This window comes from Moschus berezovskii, chromosome 4 (genome assembly GCF_049115385.1).
Source record: "Moschus berezovskii isolate FMDL1 chromosome 4, NW_MosBer_1.0, whole genome shotgun sequence".
NCBI lineage: Eukaryota > Metazoa > Chordata > Mammalia > Artiodactyla > Moschidae > Moschus > Moschus berezovskii.
Window position 1 is genome coordinate 111,297,323 of NC_142463.1, and position 27,893 is coordinate 111,325,215.

Sequence of the window (27,893 nt, forward strand, 5' to 3'; positions counted from 1 at the left end):
CTGAAGAGAGACGCCTCCCTCACGCCCTAGGCTCTTCCCCACAAGCACACAGCGAGGCTGCAGCACTGTAAGAGAGGGAAGCGCTTTGAAGAATAAAAGCGCTATGCAAATGCGTCGCGCTGCAAGGACTGTTATATTAAGTGGTTCTCATCCTTTGCCTGGTTTGTGTCCCAGTTCCTCCAAAAGTACCCTAACAAAACTCTCTAAGCATTTGATCACCAAGACAGGAAATGAAATGAAGCAGACTCTTAGTGAAGAGCCCCCGATGACAGAAGTGTCAATTTGGAGGCAGAGGCAAATCACCAGCAGGGTCAGATGCAGAGAAAGCATCAGTTCTGCTTCTGACGTTACTCTCCCAACTGAAGACAAGACAACTTTAAACTTAACCAGTTAAAGTTAAATTGAGAGATTTTCTTTCTCTATCTTCTCTAGCTACTTTCCTATCATTCTGTGCTTCCTGTCCTGTAAGCACTATGTCTCAGACCCTCCTCCTGGAACAGACACACACACATACACTTCTCAACTGGGAGTGCCCTTTCCAAAGTAACCAAGCTCACAGGGCTCCCAAGCGACTCAATCTCTGGTATAAAGAATAAAAGCAGCAGAGGCAAGGCCACAGGAGGAAAACAGAACTCAGTCCCAGAGTCCTCACTTCTGAGATGAATTCTGTGGGGCTCCCTGGAGCCCTGGGTGATTGAGAGTGTTACAGCACGGCCAGACCAGACGTCCTGCTCAATCAAGAGGAAGAAGCCCAGGATTTAGAGCCAGGGACCTAGGTTCACTACAGTGGTGATTTCAAGTCTCAACTCCCGTGGGCCTCGGTGTTCTCATATATAAAGAAGAACAATAACTGCAATAAAAGTGTGTATCAGAATGACTGTTACAGCACTTTTCAAAAAAACAGTAAAGTACTGGACACCTGCCAAGTGTTATGACGGATCTTCCCTATCCACTCTTCTATATACTTACACGGCTGGATGTAGTGTCCTATGAGAGAACACAAGGGTGTAGAATTCGGATTTCCCTAAAAAGCCAGATGGATCAGAGTTAGCAGTAAGTCTGAAAAACTGCAAGAACCTTTAACCAGGAGAGAACCAGTCAACCCTTGAACACTAACCAATTAAATTTACTGGAAAAATCCCAACTGGAGAATTTAGGGCACTAGCTGACACCACTTCTGGAGAAGGCAATGGCAACCCACTCCAGTACTCTTGCCTGGAAAATCCCATGGACAGAGGAGCCTGGTAGGCTACAGTCCATGGGGTCACAGTCAGACACGACTGAGCGACTTCACTTCCACTTTCACTTGACACCATTTAAAGAGTCCAGAGTCCAGTTTAAGTACTATGGGAGTATTTATAGATGACAGAAAAGATAAACAGATGTCACATAAAAAAAATCAACAGCAATTTATGTGGTGAGAGATACAGGAAAAAGAAGAAAACTGAATCAAAGAATTAGTCAGGTAAGACTTCACTAGTAAGGAAGTTTTGAACTGGTATTTGAAGGACAGGAGGGACAAAATTAACCGTAAAGAAGTTAAGTAACTGTAGCAAATTGAATTTTTCAAAAGTAACCACAACAAAATTTCCCATCCTTCATGCTCTTCCAGAGCCTTGCCACTTCCCATCAGGAAGTAGAGTCTCTTCCCTGATCCTGGCCAGGCCTTTCTGACTCCCTCACCTCATGAGAGTAAGGCAAAAAGTACACGAAGTGACCTCTGAGGCCAGCTCATAAGGGGGGATGCAGCCTCTGCAAACGCCCTGGGAGCCTTCAGTCACTCTTTAAGAAGCTGGCTACCCCAATCCCACCATGTGGAAAGAGAATCTGGAGATCCCAGACAGAGAAAAAGAGAGAAACAGAGTGGGGGAGCGCCAGCTGTTTGAGTCTTCCCAAGAGGCCACAGTGCAGAGACCTCTGAAGCCCCAGGCCAGGTCGGCCCCTACATAACTCCACCTGGGTGAGAGATCCCAACTGGGAACAACTGCTCAGCTCAACCCAGTCAACCCCCAGAACTGTGAGCAAGATAGTTAATGCTGTGTGAAGTCACTGTCTGGGGTGGCATGCAGCAATGGATAACTGGAACAGTACTGATCTGTGCAGAGCCTCTGTGATCAGGACAGGGGCTAGTGCTAAGTCACTCAGTCGTGTCCGACTCCTTGCGACCCCTTGGACTGCAGCCCGCCAGGCTCCTCTGTCCATGGGATTCTCCAGGCAAGAATACTGGAGTGGGTTGCCATTTCCTTCTCCAGGGGATCTTCCCAAACCAGGGATCGAACCAGTGTCTCTTTTGTCTCCTGCATTGGCAGGCAGGTTCTTTACCACTAGCGCCACCTGGGAAGCCAGGAACGAGGACCTGGCTCATCCAACTGGAGACTTTAGGATATGAGTTAGTAAGGAGATGTGTGTGTGTGCTCAGTTGCATCCGAATCTTTGTGACCTCAAGGACTGTAGCCCACCAGGCTCCTCAGTCCATGGGATTTTCCAGGCAAGAGTACTGGAGAGGTAGCCATTTTCTTCTCGAGGGGATCTTCCCGACCCAAGGATCGAACCCGTGTTTGGCAGGCAGATTCTTTACCACTAGCACTACCCGGTAACTCTTATCTATGTCAGGTATTTTGCTAAGCACTTTACATGCATTATTTTTTTTGCAATAAAACTATTTAATTTTTTGCAAGAAACCTATGAGAAAAATACTTTTTTTCTCATTTTCCAACAGGAGAAACTGAGGCTGAGAGGGACTGAGTAACAGGAAACCCAGGTCTCTTTGACACAAAATTCATACTCCTAACGACTAGTCTACACTGCAGTCTGGTGAGCAGAACCTTAAAAGGGTGACTGAAGTTCCACAGATTAAATAACATGAGAGTTGGGGGGATCTCGGAAATCAAATCCAGCTTTCCCACTTCACAACTGGTGAAGCTGAGTGAGGCCTAGCAAGGCTAAGTGACTTAGCATAAAACCATCCATTGCTCAGCAATAAAAAGACAAATAAACAAAGAATGGACAAAGAATCCAAATAGACATTTCTTTCAAGAAGATATGCAAACTGCCAACAAGCACACGAAAAGATGCTCAACATCACTAGTCACTGCAGGCGTACTCGCTTCAGTCACGTCCGACTCTCTGTGACCCCATGGACTGCAGCCCGCCAGGCTCCTCTGTCCAAGGGGACTCTCCAGGCAAGAACACTGGAGTGGACTGCCATGCCCTCCTCCAGGGGATCTTCCCGGCCCTGGGATCGAACGTTGGCAGGTGCGTTCTTTACCATTAGCAGCACCTGGGAAGCTCCACTAGTCATTAAGAAAATGCAAATCAAGATCACAATGAGACACTACTTTACACCTGGTGGGATGGCTAAAGACAGTAAAACAACTCTGGGAAGACGTGGGAAAACTGGATTCTCAATTTGTTGGTAGGAATGTATAATGGTTTAGCCACTTTGGAAGACAGTTTGGCAGTTCCTTAAAATGCTGAACACTGAGATACCATATGATCCAGCAATTCCCACCCCATGTATATACCCAAGAAAAATGAAAAGGGACATCCACACAAAAACTTGTATACAAATGTTCACAGCAGCATTATGCATCATAACCAAGCACTGGCAACAGCCCAAATGCCCATGAGTTGATGAATGGATAAACAAAAGGTAGTATATCCATACAATGGAATGTTTCTTGGCCATAAAAAGGAATAAAACACTGATATATGCTACAACACAGATGGATGAACTTGGAAAAATACCATGTGTCAAAGAAGTCAGGCACAAAAGGTCACATATTATATGATTCCATGTAGGGGAAATGTCTAGAATAGGCAAATTTACAGAGACAGAAAGTAGATTCATGGTTGCTTAGGGCTAGTGGGGTGGTGAGGGGAATGACTGCTAAGGGGTATGAGGTTTCTTCTGGGGTGATGAAAATTTCCTGGAATGAGATAAGAGAGATGTTTGCATAACTCTGTGAATATACTAAAATCCACTAAACTGGATATCCTAAAGTAGCGGTGGTATGTGAGTTATATATCATAAAGGTGTTAACTAAAAAATCGTACCCATTCATTTAGGGGGCTTCCCAAGTGGGGTAGTAGTAAAGAATCTGCCTGCCAAGGCAGGAGGCACAAGAGACTCGGATTCAATCCCTGGGTTGGGAAGATGCCATGGAGAAGGAAATAGCAACCAGGTCCAGTATTCTTGCCTGAAAATTACTGACAGAGGAGCCTAGTGGACCACAGTCCGTGGGCTCACAAAAACGCCAGACTCGACTGCGTACACATGCACAAGCACGCACACATCTATTCATCGAGTGAGACTTACTGAGCATCCACTCACTACACAGTCCCAGGCTACACACAGGTAAGATCCTTGAACAGCTTAAAGGTGCCACATTGCCCAGTGAAAGAACGCTGAGTCACTTCTGAGATTTTATTCTTCCCAATGTCACTGAACTTACCTTGCCCCAAGTGCCATTTTCCCCCATCATTAACCAGCCAGGAGGCAGAGAAGGAGGGAAGTTTTCTTCCTCTTGAAGAGTGAATACAAACCTCAGGTCCTACCAAGGAGCCATGGACAAGCTTACCCAGAAGAGATTAAACACTCAAGAGACTTGGTTCCTGATCAACCAATCTGTCTTCCTGGAGGGCACCCTTTATTTGGGTCAAGCAAACCTGATGTCTGGCTCCCTCAAAGATGTACACATTTTTTACCGTGAGCTTGGTCAGGGGGACAGGAAAATGGAAAGAGCGTGATGCTAGGGCTCTGTAAGCACAGATTTTTTTTTTTTAAATCCCAACTCCATTACTTACTAGTTTACAGACTTAGACAAGTCATTAAAGCGTCCCTGAGCTTGTTTCCCCACCTATAATATGGGAATGCAAATACTTGCCTAGACTATCTCAAAAAGATAACAGACCAAGAACACTTAACAAACTCCGTATCACAGGGCAGAAATACAAAGGAGCGTCACCATTACGGCACTCTTATCTCGACACTAAAACCTCCATCCTTCTCCATCAGTTGTGTTCTCTCCTACTTTAAAAACTGACTTCTTCTTTTCACTCTAATCTTTCCTTTAATCCTGTCACACATCTCCCCTCCCGCCTCAGCAGTCAGTCGGCCACAGCTGACTCCAGATGTACACCAAACTCTGAAAAAAAACCTAGTTCTACCTGGAAAAAAGGAACTCAAAGGCCAATTAATGGAGACTAATGGGCTACATTTTTTCCTCTTCTTTCTGACTAAATTTCATAAAAGAATTGACCAGACTATATTACCCTTTCCTCACCTCCTCTTCCCTCTCAAACTCATTCCAAACTGGCTCCTCCCCCACTCCCAAGGCCATGAAAAGCCTCCCAGTTACTAACTCCAGACACTTCTGAATCCTTCCCATCCTCTGCCCCCAGGGAGCACTTGCTGCCTTTGCCGCTCCCTCCCCTCATTTCTGAGATTCCACACTGCCCTAACTGCTCTTCTCCTGCCACTCCCCACCAGTCTCGCTTGTGGGATCCTCTGCCTCCCTTCTGAAGCAGTGCCCCTCAGGGTTCTGTCCAAGGCTCTCCTCTCACTCTACACCCTGTCCCTGGACAACCTCCCACTTTCACTATTCTGTCTAGATATTGATGACCACAGCCCCACACACCTTCCTGACCTCCAGGCCTGTGTAACCAGCTGCTGGCCTGCTTAACACCTTCCCTGTGATCACCCACAGGCACTTCAAACTCATCATGCCCAAAAGGGACTCCTTCCCTCAATCACACTCGTCCCCTTGAGTTCCCCTTTTCACTGAAGAGTGCCACCCAGGGGCTTTTCCTTGTGGGTCAGTGGTTAAGAAGCCGCCTTCCAATGCAGGGGATGCAGGCTCCATCCCTGGTTTCCTTGGTCTCAGAACTAAGATCCCACGTGCCTTGAGGCAACTAAGCCTGCAGGCTACAACTCGAGAGTCCCTGAGCCAAAGATACTGCATGCTGCCACTAAGACCCTACTCAGCCAAGAATGAATGAACACACCACTCAACAGCCCAAGCCTAGAGTAAGATTGCCATCTGTGCCTCAACTCTCCTTCACAAAACCAATCACTCAGCCTTCACGTTTCTCTGTCTCCACTGTCACTCCCCAGTAGATGCTACCCTCACCTGCTGCCCACATTACTGCAGTGGGCTCCAAATTTGTCCTCCCTCTCTTATTCTCTCATTCTTTCAATGTGAAGGTGCACATTGTAGTCGGGGTGATCTTGCTATCTTTTAAAAGCGTATCTGACCATGTCACTCTCTACTTGTCTTGCAATGGTCCTCCACTGCCCTCAGGATAAAGTACAAACCCCTAACAAGGAAGATTACATGGTTCCCAAGCCCTAGCTCCCTGCCTACTCTCCTGTTTCATCTAACTAATTGTTCTAAAGTTTCAGTGCTTCCCTGGTGGCTCAGCAGGAAAGAATCCACTGGTAATGCAGGAGACCTGGGTTTGATCTCCGGGTCGGGAAGATCCCCTGAAGGAGGAAATGGCAACCCACTCCAGTATTCCTGGAGAATCCCATGGGCAGAGGAGCCTGGTGGGCTACAGTCCAGGAGGCCGCAAAGAGGCGGGCACAAATGAATGACTGCGGCCGCCTTCCGCGTCTCTCCAGACCACAGCCGCCTCAGCTCCTGCCACACCAGGCCTTCCTTGCCTTGCGTCTTCAGTATGCGTTGTTCACTCTGCCTGGACTTTCCCTCGCTCCAGCCTGGCTCTCGTTTTCAGGCCTCAATTAAAGGTAACCCTCCAGCATACCTTCCTGATGGTCTCGCACGTGCCTCAACTGCTATCACCGAAGCGTTCAGGGTGGCATCATATAACTCCTGTTCCGTCATGCCTCCCCAACAAAACCACAGGCTCCCAGAGGGCAGGGCACGCTTTTATGCACGTTGAATCCTAGTGCCTTGAGGGACACCAGCCAGTGAAGACTTCTTAAATGAACCAATGCCGTTATTTGAGGGACAGCACGAGTATTCCTAAACCTCAGACCCTGCTCCCGTGAACACACTGAAGTCCTAGTGGCTTTTTGCCCCCAACCCTAGGGCTCTGAGGAGAAAAGGGTCTGTGGTTCTAGCCTCATACAAGGTCCCATTCAGAAAGCTATTTACTACACTCTCTCCAGCCACCTCCCCCCAGAACAACAGTGGCCTTTCTCTGCAGCAGCAGTCTCTTGGAGGAAAGCTTCTGAGGGCTGTGCTCTGGGAAATGAATGGGGCCAGCCTGGGGCGGGCAGGACAATGGCAGGGCCGGCCAGTGCCGTCAGACCCTGCAGGGAACAGCAGCTCTGAAACCAGGCGGCCAGTGGGGAAATCCCCTGAGAGCTGGGAGAAGCTGGAGGCAAACAACCTCAAGGCTGCTCTGCCCCTAAAAGAAATACCAAATGCCCAGAACCTAGCACCCAATAAGAAAATGGAATTCTTGGTCTGCGTGCCTAGCAGCGATGTTTCGAGTTGAGTGTGTGCTGGTTGCTCAGTCATGTCCATCTCTTCAAGATCCCATGGACTGTAGCCCGCCAGGCTCCTTTGCCCATGGGATTCTCCAGGCAAGAATACTGGAATGGGTTGCCATTTCCCTTTTCAGGGGATCTTCCGGACCCAGAAATCCAACCTGAGTCTCCTGTGTCTCCTGCATTGGCAGACTAATGTTTTGTTTTGTTTTTTGACCACTGAGCCACCTGGGAAGCCATGTTTAGTGCTGCTTTCTTGAAATCCCTTGGGGAGGCATGGAGGGAACTGGAAATGTCAAGAATGAACTATAGTTCAAGTCACGTAACTGCAGGGAGGAATATACCTCATATAAAGAGAACTCTACTGGGGACTAGAAGACAATCCAGAAAAATGAAAAAATGAAGAGACATCGCTTCTGAACCCCCCAAAACAGGATAGGACACAATACCCAACATAAATCACGCAAAGAACGGAAAAGCACCCAGTATTTATTTATAATACTAGACCATGTGCTAGTGATTCTGCTGGAACTTGACATGAAGTATTTTATATCAACATATGAAAGGTGTAAGAGGGACTTTCCTGGTGGTACAATGGTTAGGAATCCATCTGCCAAGGCAGGGGGCCCAGGTTCTGTCCCTGCTCCGTGAAGATTCCACATGCCACGGGGCAACTGAGCCCGGGCACCACAACTACTGAGCCTGTGTGGCCTCGAGCAAGTGCCCTGCAACAAGAGAAGCCACTGCAAAGGGAAGCCTGTGCTCTGCAACTGGAGAGTAGCCCCTGCTCACCACAAGGAGGGGAAGCCCACGCGCAGCAGTGAAGACCAAGTGCAGCCAAAAACAAATAAATCACTTTTTAAAAAGGTAGTAAAAGTTCACTTGCTATATGGATGTGCAAAAGGAATGCTGAATAATATAAACGTACTATAGAGTCTGATGATATTAACCAGAAAGGCCTCCTTGAAGAAACTAAGGTTAAGGAGAGTTGGGAAGAGAAAGATAAGATGCATATAAAGATGTGGAAAGAGTGATGGCGTCTAGGAAACAAAGCGGGGTCATAGGGGACAGTAACAAGACCTACATACAATTAGTGAGATGCGGGCTGAATTGAAGAAAGCATGGATCCTAAGTTGGGGAGTTTGGGCTGGAAAGGAAAGACACTGAACAAAAGTTTCCAGCAAAAAAAAAAAAATCTCCTTGGGACAGAACCTTCCGCATCTGATTTTTAACTAGTACGTCCTGTGTTTGTTCTGTATGTTCCCAGAGCCATGCCTGTCAGTCCTGTTTAGAATCAGCAGAGGTCTCAGCACCTAAGCACAGGTCTTCCGGTGGCAACTGAGGAGAGCTCAGACCAATCTGGGGTCCCTGCCAAACCAAATGCCTCCACAACACAAACCGTATGTTTGGCACTACAGGATTCACCAAACGCTTTGACACAAATTGTCCTGATCTCACAGCTAGTTAGCGGCTGAGCTGGGGCTCACACAAAGCTCTTCCAGCTTTAAGTCCTGTCCTATAATCATGCTACTAGGGTGGTTTCTGCAGAGATAGCCCTTGAGCCCTGGAGTTTGGTCTGCTGTGAGTGGGGTATGATTAATTAATCAGGATTTCAAATACATGTTAATCTCCTCAAATCATGACCCATTTCCTAAGGGAATCTCAAAGAACTCACTCCCTTCGCTCCCTTCCTTTAGAAGAACTCTTAAAACTATTTGGCAAATAAATAAATAATACTATTTGGTAGAAACAGCCTAACCTAAAGGCCTTAGCAAGATAAGTATCATTTGATATGCTGTCTTCAGTGACTTGCTGGGTATCCATGGGAGGTGCAATGACTTCTAATGATGGTCTTATTCTCTCAGCAATAGCACTACCCTTCCAGTCAGCCAGTCTCCAAAACTTCAGAACCACATCTGATTCAGCCTTAACAACCATACCTTGTTGATTTTCCTTCCAAAATGTCTTTCAAGTCCTGCCCTTTTTCTTTGCTCTCACATTATCTTTTGCTGTCTTCTCATTTACATAATATCAGAATTCTTTTTTTAAACATTCTTTTTATCACTGTATATTACACAAACCTCACTGGTTCTCATTTCCTACCACATCAATCTGAATATCTTTATCCCCACATACCACCCTCCCACCATACTCGCCCTGACAACCTACTTTCTCTCTGCTCTACAAAGACCAACACTCTTACCATCCTGAGGCCACCTTCACGCTTGATTCTACACCAAAACTTTGCTTTTGTTGCTCCCTTTGTCTGAAACGGCCTCCTCTCTTTCTTTGACTTATATAATATCTAACTACCGCTCCCCTCATTGGAAGGACTTATGCTAAAAATGAAGTTCCAATACTTTGGCCACCTCATGCGAAGAGCTGACTCACTGGAAAAGACTCTCATGCTGGGAAGGATTGGGGGCGGGAGGAGAAGGGGACGACAGAGGATGAGATGGCTGGATGGCATCACCAACTCGATGGACATGAGTTTGAGTGAACTCTGGGAGTTGGTGATGGACAGGGAGGCCTGGCGTGCTGTGATTCATGGGGTTGCAAAGAGTCCGTCATGACGGAGCGACTGAACTGAACTGAACCCCTCCCCTGGCCGTTCTCATTAGCACCAACTTCTTCCTTGTCACTAAATGTACCTTTTTGGTATACATCCAGATTCAGCAATGATGTACTATCTTTTTATTGTTTCATGTTGCTTCATTAATTACATTTCCCAACAAGAATGTAAGCTCCACATTCTTGCAAATTATCTACCAGAACACTAAGCACTGAGCTGAGCATGGAACTATTTGATAACTATCTGCCATCCAACTGACTGACTGCAAGTGCCTCTGATCACAGGTCATCATCTGGAAGGCTGTCAGATTGGTCCTGTTTCCTCTGTGATTTGATGCCAGGCCATGACTGGTGGCTACAGATCCCACTGCACCATTTTATGGTAGCTTTAAATACTGGAAGAGAAAGTGCTGAAAATCAAGACTGAATGAAGTCACTTCACTTTGCACTTCTCGAAGCTCCTTTCTCAAATAGCCACACCTTAGTTTGCTATTCTTTAGAAAGAAGAGAATCTTGAAGAAGTCATTAAAGATGTTGGAGGGATACAAGGGACTTTAGGGCCTGTGCTGAAATCAGAAGTAAAAGGCAGGAAGATGGGCTTAAATTATAGCAAAGGAGGAAATTCCCTGGTGGTCCGGTGGTTAGGACTTGGTGCTTTTACTGTCAGGGTTGAGTTCAACCCCTAGTCGGGGAACTAATATCCCGCAAGTCATGCAGCGCAGCCAAAAAAAAAAAAATTTGATAATCAAAAGAATGTTCAACTATTCAACTCATGGAACCACAGGGGATCAGTGAAAATGGGAGATCTTCAACCTTCTGAACCACCTCAAGAGACAGCCTATTTGGAGTCAAGAGTAAAGAAGAGGATCCTTTAAGACTTAAGGCTTCTGTGATTTTCCTCTCAACTCTGTTCACTTGCTCTAGGGCCACAAATCCAGGTGTTTCTCCAGGCCTTGAAAATGTCTTCCAAATCCTACTCCAAATTTGTTGGGGGCCACAGATTTCTTGGCCCCTCCGTATGCTTCTACATCACTGTACTTCTTCCATTTCCGCTCCCATTTCATCAGACTGCTCTGTTCTCTGTTTCTTTTTTTCAAACTTTCATTTTTCACTGATTTTCAGGAAGGCAGATAGGGTTCCTGAAAAAAAGTCCTGGCTCACTGAAAGAAAGGGGACAGGCATCATGTTTTCAGAGGCTCAAAGAACCGAACAGCTAGACGGAATCAAATCTGAGAGGCTGGCTACCCTAATTTACTCATCTATTTACTCAGATGCTGGGGGCGGGCGGTCTTCCCTCAGAACTCCACGTCTCCTTTCACAAGGGATCTAACACAACTTTTCATAAAGTAATGAATACTTTTTTCTCTTGAAACCAGAATCAGAAACTTTCTGCAGTCCTGCTTCCCTCCATGGGGCAAACAAGTGACCTTGGATGCCACTAGCAGGTCTTCACTTGAGTCTTTTCCCAAGGACGGTGACTGAGAAAAGAAGAATGCACAGTCCATGGTGAAACGGTTTCCAAGCCACATGATAAATCTTGAAATTAAGTTTTAAAAATAATAAACCAATAAAATGGGTTTTTAAAGGTAGTGCCACTATGAAGATGTGAAGCAGATTCAGTCAGTATAGATTAAAACCAGTCCTCTTCCATTTCATGGAACTTCAGTGTTAACAAAGCCCTTTCACATTCAGCGGAGGCCCAGATCTTTAAAGCAGTAAGGGACACTATCCAAAAGTTTCCAAACTCTATTCCATGGAGGTTACAAGCTTCCAGAACTCCTCTGTCTTTGTACCAATTTGGGGACTAGCCATGTGACCTTCACAGAATCATTTTTATTTCTGACGAACTCATTGTCATTAAACTTTTCACATTTTTTGGTCTGCTCTCCTAAATACGATGAAAGGGACTCTGACAGTACTTTGACTATTAAAAAAAAACTAAATGAATTTGTTCATCAAAGGGTGCTCTTTCAGAAATGTTTCTGAGTATGTGAAGGTAAGCTTAGACTGCTCCTGTTCATAATGGTGATTAATCGCCAAATGTTCCATGTGCAAATCCATTGCCATCTCTAATCTCACGCCTGGAGAGCACGAGGGCACATTCTGGAGAAGACTCAGCATTTCAGGGGGCTTATTATTTGGAGCTCTGGATCCCTGTCATTGTTCTGAGAGTGAAGTCACTCAGTCGTGTCTGACTCTGCGACCCCATGGACTGTAGCCTACCAGGTTCCTCTGTCCACGGGATTTTCCAGGCAAGAGTACTGGAGTGGGTTGCAATTTCCTTCTCCTGGGGATTTTCCTGACTCAGGGATCGAACCCGGGTCTCCCACATTGCGGGCAGACACTTTACTGTCTGAGCCACCAGGGCAGCTATTGTTCTGGGAGGCCAACATCTAAACGAGGTAGAAACTCAGCTGTATGTCTTGTTTCCAGGGCTCAACAAGAACCTGAAGTGTGAGCGGGAAGCCTGAGGTGGGAAGGGTTTTCCCCCACCTTCTCCTCAGCCTCAGCCACCAGCTTTTCTTCTCTGTAAACATTCCTCAGCCTGAAGCCTCCTTCTTCCCTCGGCTACCTCCATCCCCCTCCTCTTCCATACCCTCACTCCAGATTTCGCCTCCTCTGGAAAAAGAAAAAAGGCTACAGGCTGGGGAAAAGTTACATTCAATCTCAGATCCCTGATAAGGAACAATTGCTTGGGTCTCGGGTTTATTCTGAATTAGGCAAGTCATATGCTTCTAAAACAAGGAACAGCCAGAGATCATAAAACAAATCCTTTCTATCCCCATCTAAGGAAGCCAAGGTAGCTCAAGCCTCTCCCATTCATCAAAATTCCTGGGAAGGAGATTCAATAACCTTCCCCTTCTCATATTCTACTATCATCACCCAACCCTGACCATTGGAAAAGTATGCCTTCTTTCTAACCTCATGTACTTCTGCAACAAAAAAGCCTGTTCACTCTGGTTAAATTCTTCAAAACAATGGAAAGATCTTTCGGTCACTCTTAATTTGTTTTGGGTCAGTTCAGAAAGTCGTGCCCAAAGCTAAATCAAATCCCTGAGTTTACCATCTAAAATTTCCAGAGCTTTACGGTTTAGGAAGCAATGTGAAATATTACCTGATTTGATTTGCTCCTTTCAACAGCACCATGAGAAAGATGCAATAAATATTATAATCCTCAAATGACAAGCTATGTGAAAAGGTTTGTGACTGGAAAGCATTTCATATAAACGAGCTACTGCCTTACATATGAGGAAACCAAAGGAGGCATGTGATTTGCCCAAGGTCACACAGTTAAGGGGAATGCCAGGGCTCAAACCAAGAACTCGGCTTAAATCTAGTACTTCTCCATCTGCTCTGGTCCTCACATGAGCTAACTGTCTCTGCACAGAGAAAAGATGTTTCATGGATGCAAACTCCTAACCCATCTGGCCATCTCACAAACATTTGCCATGGAGAACTAGGGCAACGGATATACATGGAAGAGCAAAACTCATCATCATTCCCATAAACACAATTCACTATCATTATCTCTGATTGCAGTATCAAACACATTGTTAGAAACTTTTGAGAAGAACACACTAATGGGCAATAAATTGTCCGTGGGCAAAGACTGAAAGGGACATGAACAGCTACAGTTCAGCCCATCTTTCAGTAACAACTGATTAACATTGCAAGATCAAGATTAGCTGTGAGTATTTCATGTTTCTTTGGACCAGGAGTCACTCCTCAAGAGGGGATTAAAGACTCTCCACAGCCTTCTATTCCTTAAGCCACAATCTCTCTTCATAGGCGTGGTCCTCCATCATGTTGCTTATGTCCCAGAAAATACACATCATCAAGGAAGCCTTCTCTAATTGACCTTACTTTGACTACATTCGAAATTAAACACGAACCTCGAAAAATCTGAAACGGATGAACTTATACGTGCTGACACATTCATTCACTGCAATATTTGTTCATGTCAAGTATTTAGTGAGCATTCATCCAATGGAAGGCACTAAGCCAGGTGTGCAGAGATATATCTGAGCAAAGAAAACCCAATTTCTGCCTTTACAGAGTTTATGGTGGAGCGCTGCTTTTATATCTCTCATACCTTTCCTAGTTTCTCAAGTTAGACTGCATGCTCTCTGTAAGCAAGAACTGCACACTGACATTTTCTGAAACCCTGTTAGAGCACAGTACCTTACACTAGGCTCCCTACACAGCAAATCGATAAACTAAAAGACAGTCCCTGCCTCAACAGTCTGAAATCCTTCCACTCAATCCCTCTAGTACAGTATAAAATTGTGTAACACTGTGAAATATTTAAAATCCACAGGGGTATCGAACCTGAGATGTCAAAAGATCCAACAGAACCAACCTACTGCTAAAGGGGTAAAGACCCAGCGCAACTGGAGATACCTTTAAGGGGACTCCAGCCCCAGAACTGACCCTCTGATGAGGAAGAGAATTGGCCTGGGAGTGGAAGTGAAGAATGCTCTCAACCTGCAAAGCTGCACTATCCCAAGGGCGAGGGGGTGCCAAAAAGCATCCTACTCTACAGCCAGAAAGAATAAAACGTGCCCCACTCCCACTTCACAGGACTAGTAGACAAATCTCTTGGGCTGGCCAAAAAGTTCTTTTGGTTTTATAAGACTATAGGGAAAAACTGGAATGACCTTTTTGGCCAACCCAATACTTAGGGTGGGATAAAAGTAAGAGCCTCCAGTTTAGAAGACCTGCATCTGAGTCCAGCTTCTGCCCCTACTCGGGGAAGATGGCACTGGGCTAGCCAGGTATCCTCTCTGAGCCTCAATCACCCCTTCTGTAAAATGGGAATGAAAACCTCTGTCTTGTCTGCCTCACGGAAATACTGGGAGGTTCAAATAGATACATTCCTATGAAAGCACTCAGAAAAACCATGCTACACACATCCTGAGAAGACTGTGAGGGTGTCCCAACTCCCAGAGGAGCATCTCACTCCAGCCCAGGAACCTTCATTGCCTCCATCTTTCACCCCCAACACCTGGGTTTCTAACTTCTCACAGCTCTGAATTCAGAGGAACAGTTCACCCCCAATCTCAAAAAGGCAAGTATGTTAATTCCCAAATTCCAAGAGGGTAAAAGAGAAGGGCAGGCATGTAACCATTTCAACTCCCTGCCTTGACAAGAGTCAAACTAAAGAGAAGCCACAAAAAGGGGAAGAGATGGAGGTCTGAGCAGTCACGTACACTATCTGTCCTTTGTGGCTGTCTGCCTTCTCTCCACTGCCAAGTCAGGTCCCCATCTAGGGACTGCTGAACTAATCTAAACGGGGCTCAGAGGCAATACAGAGATTAGTGTCTGGGAGAGAGAGAGATTATACGCATTTCAGGCCACATTCCACTGCCAAAAAGAAATTATCAGCACGGATAATCAAAGGTTAACTGGACAGGGAGAAAACAACTCATTGCTCCTTTGCAAATATTCTTCCCTATCTCTCCAGTAATTCCCTGCCCGCCGCCCCCTGCCCAGTTCTTTCATTTGCTTGTTCAGTCCTCCAACCACCCATCCATCCAGTTAGGATTTGTGCAGCACCCACAAAACTACCCTCTCTCTAGGTTCTCGAAGGGCTGAAGAGAAGGGGAGGAAAGGAAAAGGCAGATGCCTTTAGAAGTTGTAAAATGTAGTGTACTGATGAGAAGGCTGGGCAAACTCTGGTGGGGGGGCGGGGGGGAGGGTAGGGGGTGTGGGACATCCTGTGCTCAGACTCTAACGGCCAGTGCCTCTGCATATCAGGCCTAAGAGCCCAAAACAAATCCTTCCGGCTCTAGGCAGAGGGAAGGCCTATTTTGCAGAGTCAAGCTTATTAAAAACGGCTTGGGAGATTAAACCTAGAGCATTAGCTGGTTGGCCGATTTCAATCTAAACCCCAAGCTTGGAGAAGAAGAAATTCTAGGGTTGACCTATGCCATTCTGCAGGCCATTATCAGCCACTGGTAAAAATCCAGACCTGTATGGGTGCAAAGTGTGTTTCTGTCCCATCATTCAGGCCAAGAACATCCTCCTCATTCTAGAAATGGGATCCACCCCATCACCAAGCCCCACCATTCCACAGCAACCAGCCGGTGGAGGCCCACGCCCCTGCCAGGGCCCTTCCCCCCGCAGCTCCAACACCTAAAGCCAGTCCCAAGCACCCTAGGGGTCTCACGTGACCAGGCTTGTGCCCGCCTCCCACCCTTAAGCTGGCAAGTTAGGGACTCAAATTCAGCCTCTGGCCTGGCAAAAGTCAAAGGCGGCTAGAAAGCGTTTCCCCCTCTTTCCCCACTCCTTGCGTCACTGTCTACTGCTTGCCTTTAAAAAACACTGATTCAGGAGATGTGTTTTGAACATGGACGCACACAGAGGGAACATAAACACACATGTCCAGACAATCCCCAGGGACCCCACCAATACCCACAGCCCACTCAGACCCTTATTTTGCAATCTTTTATCAAAATGCAACACCTTTTTCCCCAGTCTTTCCTTAAGTAAGTGTTGAAAAACCACATTATTAGCAAACTTACCTGTCTATACTCTGGGGTAACCTTACACTCATGGTTTCTCGGTGTCTCCACGGTTTCAGAATCCTGTAGTTGTGATGTCTTGATCAGGACTGAATCGCTCGCAATTTTTAAGAAAGGTGAGAGGAGGGCCTCCCAACTTGAAGACAATCCTTTTTCCTCCAGCTCTCAGGACCCGGGTGACTGAAGCTCCATTCTACTTCTACCAGTTAACATGGTCTCCTTTCTTAGCCCCCCTTTCCCCTCCCCCTTCTTAAAAAAAAAAAAAGAAAGAAAAAGAGAAAAACTATGACCTTCTTAGAAACCAAAAACCCAACCACAAATCTCTTCAAGGTTAGCGCTATGGGCTTAAAAAAAAAAAAAGAATCACAGAAAGAATGTGCCTTCAAAATATCAATCTTAACTGCAAAATATAGATTAAGAACATCCTTTTAATCCAGTTTTCCCAGCTGTCCTTACGTTAGCAAGAGCCTCAAGCTCCAAAGGGGAAAAAATAATTCTCTGGTCTCCAATGCTTAAAACGACAACAACAGATATACTGAGGGACCAAAAAAAAAAAAAAAGATGAAAAAATCCAAACTGACACCTGGAAAAAAAATCTTCCAGCTGATCTGCACAGTAAAAAAATAAATAAAACCATACAATAGTATGTACACAACAGCACTCCTTACAAGTCCAGTGCAACCCTGGGAAATCAAAATTATAAATTTCCTTTTAAAAAAAAGCTTTTAGATGAAAAGGTTCTGAAATTCTTAAATGAGCCAATCGCACCAAAAAAAAAAAAAAAAAACACCTGAATGCAATGGTTTTTACCTTTAAAATGGTAGCAATACCACAAACCAGAGAAAAATCTCTGAAAATATTCTCTTCTTTTTTTCCTTTAAACTTGCAGGTTTCTCCACCTACCCCAGCCTGATTCCCAGCCTAGGTTCGGCCTTTTTCTCAAAGACAATTTCCTGAGTTAGTTCTGTTTTGCTCCTCCACATCCAGGCTCCGAAATTTTCTCTTGCCTCAGCCTCCATGAAACGGAGCTTTCGCTTCTTCCCGTTTCCCCTGCTCTCCCTCTCGCCTGGCCAGGAAAACTGCCCCTTATTATTAATAGTTTGGATTATTATTGTGGATTTGAGTTCGGGGTGGGATATTTCTCCACACCAGCCTCCTGGACAATCCGATCCCCTGGAGTCTCTCGCTCGGCCTCTTTTTCCTTCCTTTCCGCCCCTCGCCTAACCTCGCAGGCAAGAGCCCACCGCGCCCGGCGCAGGACCGCCGGCGGCCTCCGGCTCCCGGCCCCCCTCGCCCGCTCGCCCCACGCCCGACCGCCGCACTCCGGCCTCGGCAGCCGCGAGGCTCCGCGCTCGGGCGCAGGCAGGAAAGGCGGCGGCGGCAGGCCGGCACCGGCGGGCGTCCGGCTCCCGGCGTCGCGGCCGCGCTCGCCTCCTTCCGGGCCCCTTCCCCCCGCGGCTCGCCGCTCGCTCGGGCGCAGGCCCGGCCGGCCGCCCCCTCCCCGCGCCGCCCTCCCCGCGAGCCTCTCTCCTTCCCTCGCTCCGGCGGGGCGGGGCCGCAGGCTGCCCCGCCTCCCAGCGCTGCCCGCCGGCCTTTCCCCGCACTCACGCCGCGGCAGGGGGCGGCGGTGGGAGCCGGCCGCCCTGCCCTTCTGTGCGAGCTGCGGCCGCGGCTCCCGCGCCGCCGGCCTCTCCCCCGGTCTGCCTGCGCGCCGTCCCCGCCGCGACCCCTCGCCGCTGGTCCTCGGCCGGTCCCCTCCGCGGCCCCACAGTCGCCGGCCCTGCCCTTCGGTGCGGCCTAGCCGATCCCGGGCTTAGCCGGATCCCCGGCTTTTCCCGGCCTGGCTCGCCGGCGACCCCGGCCCGGACCCCGAGAATCACAGCGCGCAGTCCCCGCCGCCGTCACCACTGCGGCCCCCTACTCGCTGCTTCGCTTGGGTGCTTTCCCCCTTTTTACTGCCCTGAGTTCTCAGGACCTGACCCTTGTTTTTCACCTGCCTTGCCACCCTGCGGCGGGGCCCCGCGCTCCTCGGCCCCCTCCTCACGTGGACCAGTTTGGCGTGCACGGTCGTCACCTCTGCGCCCCCTCCCCGCCCCCCGCCACTGCTCACTTTACCTCCACCTCATTTCTCATTTTTCAAACATTTGTCGCGGCCTCCTGCCTGGGAGCCAGGAGCTCTCTTAACAGTTATTTTCCCCCTGGTTTCGATGGCCCGCCTCACTTTTTAGACCCACTGAAGAGACCCTTCTGGTCTCGCCGCCCGATTGTTTGGGCATCTTACTACCAGTCTGGGTCAAGTGTTTTTGAACTCGATGGAAAATCCTTTCAAGGACAGTTCTATTTTCATAACCTCCTATCATAGAATCACAGTTTCTAAATCTTTCCAAGTAACATGACATTAGTCAGAAGGTCCCAAGCGTTATGATTAAAAATAATTAAGACCAAAAGGAAGCTTTTTAATAGGACTGGGAAGTGAACTTTGTCTTTGCGCCTGGGTGAATGCTATTGTAAAATACCCTGCGGGCAGTGGTGTGTTTGCTTGTGGTCTCTCCCTTCCACACCCCCTTGATTGTTCTGGGGTGAAATACATGTATATGTGTATTTACCCATACACATCCATAAAGAGGGAGCTGAGTGACCTCAGCACTCATCCCTGTTATAAGTGATGAGTTTGCAAATAGCAAGAGGAAAAAGAAACAAATAACCTGAATTATACCAGATGCAAGTTGGTATATGAAAGGAAGACTTGCACCCCATCTCTACCAACCCATAAGCCAGAACTCCCAAAGACGTGTTCTGCCGGGAATCAGGTAACACAGTTCAAATTGCTACTGACCTTGTTTATTCCCTTCCTATACTACCTGCAAAAACAATGGTCCCAATTGTGTACACTTCCTCTGCAGTGATAGATCAGTGGTCACCAAATATTTTTCTTACCGTGCTTCCTTAATCTATGTAATATTTTTAAGCAATTATTTACATGTATTTTATTGTTGTTTAGATCCTAAGTCGTGTCCAACTCTTTTGCAACCCATGGAATGTAGCGGCTCCTCTGTCCATAGGATTTCCCAGGCAAGAAACTGGAGTGAGTAGCCACTTCCTTCTCCAGGGGCTCTTCCCAACGCAGGGATTGAACCCACATCTCCTGATTGGCAGGCGGATTCTTTACCTCTGAGCCACCAGGAAGCCCGCATATATTTTATTACATACCTTATAAATCTTGCTCTGGAGTAGAAATATTGAAAGATTATTTAAAATAAAGATGAAGTACATTTTAAAATCATATTTTTTAGTGAATGTTAATGACTGGAATGAATCATGACTGGAAAAGATACTTGTCAAAGAGGTAGACTCAAGCAGAAGTTCATTCTTGGTTGCATTTATTAAATTATGATACTCATCTTCCAGTCCCATTCACCGTGATGCAAAGACTTTTGATTGAAATTCAACTAGTAAATTTACAGTTTAAGTCAATCAGTCCTTCTTGGATGATGGGAAGGTTTTATATTTTAGCAAATGGGTTCCAACCCCCTTGGAAGTATCATTTAGATTTTTTAAACAAATTTAAAATTTTGTTTCTTAGTTTTCAAGTGTGCAGACAAAAATTTTGCTGATGAAACACACTCTTTTTGATAATTAAAAAAATAACAGGGACTTCCCTGGCAGTACAGTGGTTAAGACTTCCAGCTTCCAACGCAGGGGATGTGGGTTTGATCCCTGGTTGGAGAACTAGGATCCCATATGCCACATGGGGAGGCCAAAAAGAAAAAATAGCAATTTTGGAACCATTTCAGTCAGGTTTTCAAAATACTTTCTCCATAAGCATGAGTTTCTTTAGAAAAGCAGTAACGTTCTCTCTAATTAATAGACTCTCATCTCCACCTTGAAGGGACAGATTAAGTGGATTTTTGCTGGGTTTTTTTGTTTTGTTTTTGGAAATAAATGCTTGGTAGTATGCTCTTGCCAGCCATTTTGGGTAGGAGTTTGTAAAATGTTCTGTCAGATAGAACTTGGTAAAATGAAAATGTGTATCCCTGTTTTGTTGAGTATCTCTTCAGGCCTCTCTCAGGAGATAACCAATGAATCTCACAGAACAGAATTTTCATGGTCCTTTTCCCTGTGTTTACTAAAAGTTGTAACATTTGTAGCATTTAAGAGGCTTATTTTTATCCAGTGAATAGCATAGATTATAAAGAAACTGAATGCCTGAACTGTGTGTGGCATTATGGCTGGTTCCTGGAAACATCTCACATACTGCATGTGACAGATGACTTCTGAAGTAGTGATCCTGTGAGAGTGCTAGGTCAGTCTGTATATTAAAGATAAATAATAATACCTATTAATATAAAGCTTAAATAAGAAGTTATTTTTCTATAGTTAAATGGTACTGTGAATGCACTTAAGTATTTTCCTCTTATAGAGCAATGCATCTCTTTGTCTACTCCACCTTGAAGGCTGTGGGGTTGTGGGGAGTGGCCTTAGCAGGATAGAACTCCCTGAAGTTAGCTGGCCATGTAAGTGAACTGCTAAATCTCAGTTCAGGGGAGAAAAAAAAAAATTAGATTGTACCCAAGACAAACAGGTTGTAGGAAGAAGTTGTTGGTGAATGAATAGAGCCCTAGACTAGGACTGCAAAGAACTGAGTTTGTTCTGGGCTGTATCCCTTTCTAGCTTTGTAACCTGATGTTTGCAGGTTGTATGGATTAAATAAAGTCAAGCCTGGGCTCTGTAAACCAGCGGTTCCCAACTTCTAGGTTCTAATACCTGATGATCTGAGGTGGAGATGATGTAATAATAATAGAAATAAAGTGCATAATAAATGTAATGCTCTTGAATCATCTGGAAACCATCCCCCTTCTACCCCAAATCTATGGGAAAATTGTCTTCCGCGAAACCAGTCCCTGGTACCAAAAAGTTGGGGAACGCTGCTATAAACTATAGTGTGCTGGGCAGGAAAACATGAATAAACTTTTTAAACTATTATCTTAAATTAATATTTATTTTACCTTTTTCCCAAGAACTCTGTTAATAAATGAACTGTCTCTGCCCAACATGCTGTGGGATAGGTTGGGCATTCCTGTTTTGTTCATTGGTTGTTATGTTAAATTTATTTACCCCTCAGGAAACTATGGCAGAGAGGGGTTTTAGGTGATTTGCATGAAATCCCATTCAGTTCAGTTCAGTCACTCAGTCGTGTCCGACTCTTTGCGACCCCATGAATCACAGCACGCCAGGCCTCCCTGTCCGTCACCAACTCCCGGAGTTCTCCCTGTCCATAGAGTCGGTGATGCCATCCAGCCATCTCATTCTCCATTAGTCTGATTGTTTAGGCTTGAGTTTATACCTCTTTATTTTTAAGTGTGAGAAGCAAAGAGAAAAAAATCGCTTTTTTTTTTTTTTTTGCAGAGAGAGATTCTAGAAACTTAGTATTTAATTGAATAGCTGAGGGAAAGCTATGGTGGAGAAACGTGAATGGTTCACAGTGTGAGTTGTAGAGAAGCAACTTTTTGCCGTGCAGACATCCCCAGTCCAAACCAAGTGTATTGTCTTAGAAAGATGGACTCGGAGAGACGGATTTCAGTCATTCTCCTTCTGAGATGCTGTTAGGAGACAGTTGAGCAGCAGATAAAAACATGGTGCTATGGTTTGTTGGTGATCTTTTATCCCTCTTCAGCCTTTATCAGTTGGAAAGATGATGTGCACAGTTTTGCTTAATTAAGTTGTTGTTGAGATGGATGGATGGCATCACCAACTCGATGGACATGAGTTTGAGTGAACTCCGGGAGTTGGCGATGGACAGGGAGGCCTGGCGTGCTGTGATTCATGGGGTCGCAAAGAGTCGGACACAACTGAGCAACTGAACTGAACTGAACTTAGTCCTAAGTGTGAGAAAATTTTGTGATTTATTTTTAGCTGATTCAGATTTCTTTAGCCTATTGCTGGATAGCCAGAATAACCAACATTAAACTGTTACAGACATCATTTCATTGTCACTCAGAACATTCTGATCATTTAACCTGTTGTTGCTGCTGCTGCTAAGTTGCTTCAGTCGTGTCCGACTCTATGAGACCCCAGAGACGGCAGCCCATCAGGCTCTGCCGTCCCTGGGATTCTCCAGGCAAGAACACTAGAGTGGGTTGCCGTTTCCTTCTCCAATGCATGGAAGTGAAAAGTGAAAGTGAAGTCGCTCAGTTGTGTCCAACTCTTCGCAACCCCATGGACTGCAGCCTACCAGGCTCCTCCGTCCGTGGGCTTTTCCAGGCAAGCGTACTGGAGTGGGGTGCCATTGCCTTCTCCGTTTAACCTGTTGAGTTCCCAGTAAAATTTTAATGTGAAAAAATAATAACACCCAAAACATGCATAGTGCTTACTGGGTAAATACTCTTCTAAACAAACTGCAAGTGTTAACCACTAGATCATTTCATCGGCCTTTGGAGGTGGTTATTATTATCATCCTTGATTTCAGTGGGAAACAGAGGCTCAAGGAGGTAAAATAACTTGCTCAGGGTCTCAGAGCCGGGGAACCAGGCAGTCTGGCCACAGTCTATGCTTAACTGTCAACTGTGCTGCCGGTATGCTGCAGGCATTGGTGAAAACAAAACAAACAAACAAAAAACAAGGAACAACACATAGGCAAAACCTTATCAGAAAGAAGAAGAGCAGGGAGTATTGAGGAGAAACTGGGGAGCGTGGAGCTGGAAGTAGAGGTCAGCGGTTTAACTCCTCAGCCCTCCAGAGAGTCGTTTTTCCCATTAAGTGGTGACCAGCAGATTTTACCCTAGAGCTCTCACTTCTTTGTCTCCCTTCTCAGTGTCCCTCGAGATATCACCCCCGGAAAGTTGCTCGCTTATTACTTTTGAGGATCTCAAGGCATTCAGTGGAGTAGGGGTTCCCGTCCTTGACTCCCACTGAGACAAGGTCTGCATTGTCACCTCTGAGGTATGCACCTTAGCCTCCTAAGCGGGGTACCGTCCTATCTGTTGTTACCTTAGAAACCAGCTCTCTCCCATCAACACCCCTAGCAGCTGAGACAAACTGAATAACACGGGAAGGTGCCAAGATAAGTTGTAAAGGAAAATGTGTGAAAGAAAATCAGTTCTAGGTTGAAGGCTAATATTTTTGGAAGTTGGGTGTGTATGTGTGGTATTTTTTTTATCCCAATAAGAAAAAATAACCAGGATCAAATGTAAGATACAAAAAGAGTGATACCAAGAGGAAGATTTAAAAAAAAAATTGCTCAAAGTCTGTTTTATTTATTTATTTGTATTTCTGGAGGTCCTGGGTCTTAGTTGCTGCGCTGGGCTCTCTCTAGCTTCGCTGAGTGGGGGCCACTCTTCATTGCAGCTCACTGGCCGCTCGTTGCGGAGGCTTCTCTCACTGTGGAGCACTGGCTTTAGGCACGTGGGCTTCAGCAGTTGTGGTGCACAGGCTTCGTTGCTCTGTGGCATGTGAAATCTTCCCAGGCCAGGGATCGAACCCGCGTCCCTAGCATTGTGTAGGCAGATTCTTATCCACTGCACCACCAAGGAAGTCCCCAAAGCCTGCTTTAAAAATTGAAAAAACTGTCCTTAAATTTGACATACAATAAATTACACATATTTAAAATGTATACAACTTGGTAAGTTTTGATATACATGAAACAATCACCACAAATCAAAACCTAGTTGTTATCTCAAAGTTAACTCTTGCTCTTTTCTACGTCTTCCCTCCCACTGCTTCCAGCTGGACCCAGCCAAGCTGACTACAGGTGTGTAGCTTTTATTAGTCTTCTCAAATAACCAGCTTTTTTGGATTCACTGAATTTTTTCTCTGTTGTTTTTCTGTTTTGTTGATTTCTGTCCTGATCTTTATTGTTTCCTTTCTTCTGCTTGCTTTGGATTTCATTTGCTCCTCTTTTTCTAGTTTCTCACAGTTGAAGTTGAGATCTTTGATTTGAGATCTTTCTCATAACCTTGCTATACTCTGATTTTGGATTTTCTGTCTCGGATTTCCTGTCTTCGGAATTGTTAAAAATACATTTTTGTTGTTTAAACTAGTCTATGATATTTTTTATAGCAGCCCAAATTGACTAAGACAGTTTCATTGACTTTTGTCTATTTTTTAAAGTTCTCCGTTTTACTTGTCTCTTTTCATAGCTTTGGGTTTAGCTTGCCCTTTGTTTCTTGTTCCTTACGATGTGCATCTGTTTGTGCTCAGTCACTCAGTCATGACCCTGTGGACTGGAGCTCGCCAGGCTCCGCTGTCTGTGGGGTTTTCCGGGCCAGAATACTGGAGTAGGTTGCCATTTTCTACTCCAGGGGATCTTCCCAACACAGGGATCAAACCCTGTCCAGTGACTAAGACTGCACTCCCAGTGCAGGGGGCTGGATTTGATCCCTGGTGGGGGAGCTAGATCCCACACGCTGCAACTAAGGGTTCTCTCATACAGCAACTTAAGATCCAGCATGCCATAAAGATCAGTGATCCTGTGTGCTGCAACTCAACCAGCACTCAGATCAGATCAGATCAGATCAGTCGCTCAGTCGTGTCCGACTCTGCGACCCCATGAATCACAGCACGCCAGGCCTCCCTGTCCATCACCAACTCCTGGAGTTCACTCAAACTCATGTCCACAGAGTCGGTGATGTCATCCAGCCATCTCATTCTCTGTCGTCCCCTTCTCCTCCCGCCCCCAACCTTTCCCAGCATCAGAGTCTTTTCCAGTACTACCGAACAATAAATATTTTAAAAAATGGAAGTTAATGTATTTATCTACATAGAAACTATTTCTGATGCCCTTCATTCCTTTTTGTAAATTGGAATTTTATCTGGTATCATTCTTTCTGTTTGAAATGCTTCCTTGATCGTTATTTCCTGTGTAAGTCTGCTGGTGTAGGTGATGTCTTTGGTGTAATTTTTTTTCTACTTTCTTGTGCTTGGGGTTCACTGAGCTGCTTGGATCTGTGGGTTACGGTTCTTGTTAAATTTGGAAATTTATTGGTTAATTATTTCTTCAGCTATTTTTGTCTGTTCCCCATCTCTTTCTTCTCCTTTGAAGATAACATATATATTAGGTCACTGAGGGGTCTCACAGCTCACTGATACTCTTCCTTTTTTCTCTTCATGTTTCATTTTGGATGATTTCTGTTGCTCTTCTAAAAATCCATTAATCTTTTCTTCTGCTTTCTCTGATTTACCATTAGTCATATCCAGTGTATTTTTCATCTCAAACATTTGTAGTTTTCATTCCAAGAAGTTCAGTTGCATTCTTTTTAAGTTTCTTGTGTATCTATACTTAGTATGCCCAGTCTTCTAATTTCTTGAACATATAGAATACAGTTATAATAACTATTTTTGTGTCCTAATTATATCATATATGTCATTTCTGAATCAGGTTCAGTTGGTTGATATATTCCAGTTGATATTATGGGTCTTAATGTCCCCCTTCTTTGCATACCTGGCAATTTTTAGTTGGATGCTAGATATTTTTGTATTCCTATATATAGTCTCAAATTTTGTTATAGAACCCAGTGAAGTTTCTTGGAAGTAGTTTTGCCCTTTCAGTTCTTACATTTAAGCTTTGTTAGGCAGAACAAGGACAGTATTTAATCTAAAGTTGATCTCCCTGACCCCAGCTGCTGAAGTTCGATCTTCCAATTGACTGTGGATGTCCTATGAATCATGAGATCTTTCAGTCTGACTGGTAGGAACAGACACCTTGCCTGGGCCTGTGTGTTTCAAGGATTCTTCTTTCTAATCCTTTCAGGTTGTTCTTTCATCAATCTAGGATTATTTCCTCATACACATGCACTGTTCTAAACTCAGCTCTATACTTTCCATTCCGTTCCGTTCAGTCGCTCAGTCGTGTCCGACTCTTTGCGACCCCATGGACTGTAGCCTACCAGGCTTCTCCATCCATGGGATTCTCCAGGCAAGAATACTGGAGTGGGTTACCATTTCCTTCTCCAGGGGATCTTCCCGACCCAGGGATCTAACCCAGGTCTCCCGCATTGGAGGCAGATGCTTTAACCTCTGAGCCACCAGGGAAGCCCCAGCTGTATACTTTCGGAGGGCCCAATGCAGATCTCTGGAGTCCTCATTCAATGCAGCTTTTTCCTTTCTGATATTCCGGCCTCTGGCAAACCAACTGGCCCTCCAGAACTCTCAGCTTTATCTCCTTAACCCTAGGGCACTACTGCACTCCACTTGGGCTCCCCCTCCTGTACCTTGGCCTGGAAACTTTGTCCAGGAAGTAAGTTGGAGCAACTGTAGGACTCACCTCATTTGTATTTCATTTCACAGGAATCATTATCCTGCATTGCCTGGTTGCCAATGTCTTGAGAACCATTGTTTCATACATTTTTGTCTGTTTTTTTTAATTATCTATTTTTATTATTTTTTAATATTAAAAGATGCTTACTCCTTGGAAGGAAAGTTATGACCAACCTAGATAGCATATTAAAAAGCAGAGACATTACTTTGCCAACCAAGGTCCGTCTAGTCAAGGCTATGGTTTTTCCAGTGGTCATGTATGGATGTGAGAGTTGGACTGTGAAGAAAGATGAGCGCCGAAGAATGGATGCTTTTGAACTGTGGTGCTGGAGAAGACTCTTGAGAGTCCCTTGGACTGCAAGGAGATCCAACCAGTCCATTTTAAAGGAGATCAATCCTGGGTGTTCATTGGAAGGACTGATGCTAAAGCTGAAACTCCAATACTTTGGCCACCTCATGCGAGGAGTTGACTCACTGGAAAAGACCCTGATACTGGAAGGGATTGGGGGCAGGAGGAGAAGAGGACAATGGAGGATGAGATGGATGGCTGGATGGCATCACCGACTCAATGGACATGAGTTTGAGTGAACTCCGGGAGTTGGTGATGAACAGGGAGGCCTGGTGTGCTGAGGTTCATGGGGTCGCAAAAGAGTTGGACACGACTGAGCGACTGAACTGAACTAAACTGATATTACAAAATATATAAAGTATATATAAGTTTATATATTCTGTATTTCTATCACATGTAGTCCATTGTCCTCATAAATCTTTTTCTATAAAATACAGGTTAATACAAATGAAATATCAGAAATTTTAATTTGTGGATCAATGATAGGATATTCTTCATCAAAATTTAGCTTGGTGTTAAATTACTGAGCTAACCCATGTAGAATATTCTACTCATATGGGGAAATAGAGCATGCGATTGGCAGTTCCTGAGTAAAACTGATATGCAGTAAATACTGTGTGTGTGTGTGTGTGTGTGTGTGTGTGTGTGTACGCTTTGCCACTCAGTGTCCAACTCTTTGTGACCCCATTAACTATAGCCTGCTAAGCTCCTCTGTCCATGGGATTTTCCAGGCAAGAATACT

At 45.4% G+C, this 27,893-nt stretch overlaps 1 protein-coding gene across 9 annotated transcripts in view; it reads right to left on the reverse strand.

Moving 5' to 3' along the window:
• ARHGEF11 (Rho guanine nucleotide exchange factor 11) overlaps positions 1–18,010 on the reverse strand; it is a 110,960-nt gene extending 92,950 nt beyond the window's left edge. For 4 of the 9 annotated variants that reach the window (XM_055403986.2, XM_088835888.1, XM_088835889.1 and 1 more), the window contains exon 1: positions 16,552–18,009. In XM_055403986.2, coding sequence (XP_055259961.2) covers positions 16,552–16,583 — 32 coding nt within the window. In that variant the 5' untranslated portion in view covers positions 16,584–18,009. Of the gene's footprint in view, positions 1–16,551 lie in introns of all 9 variants that reach the window. The other 5 variants (XM_088835895.1, XM_088835893.1, XM_088835890.1 and 2 more) reach the window with 2 other exon arrangements.
• Between the last annotated feature and the right edge of the window lie 9,883 nt (positions 18,011–27,893).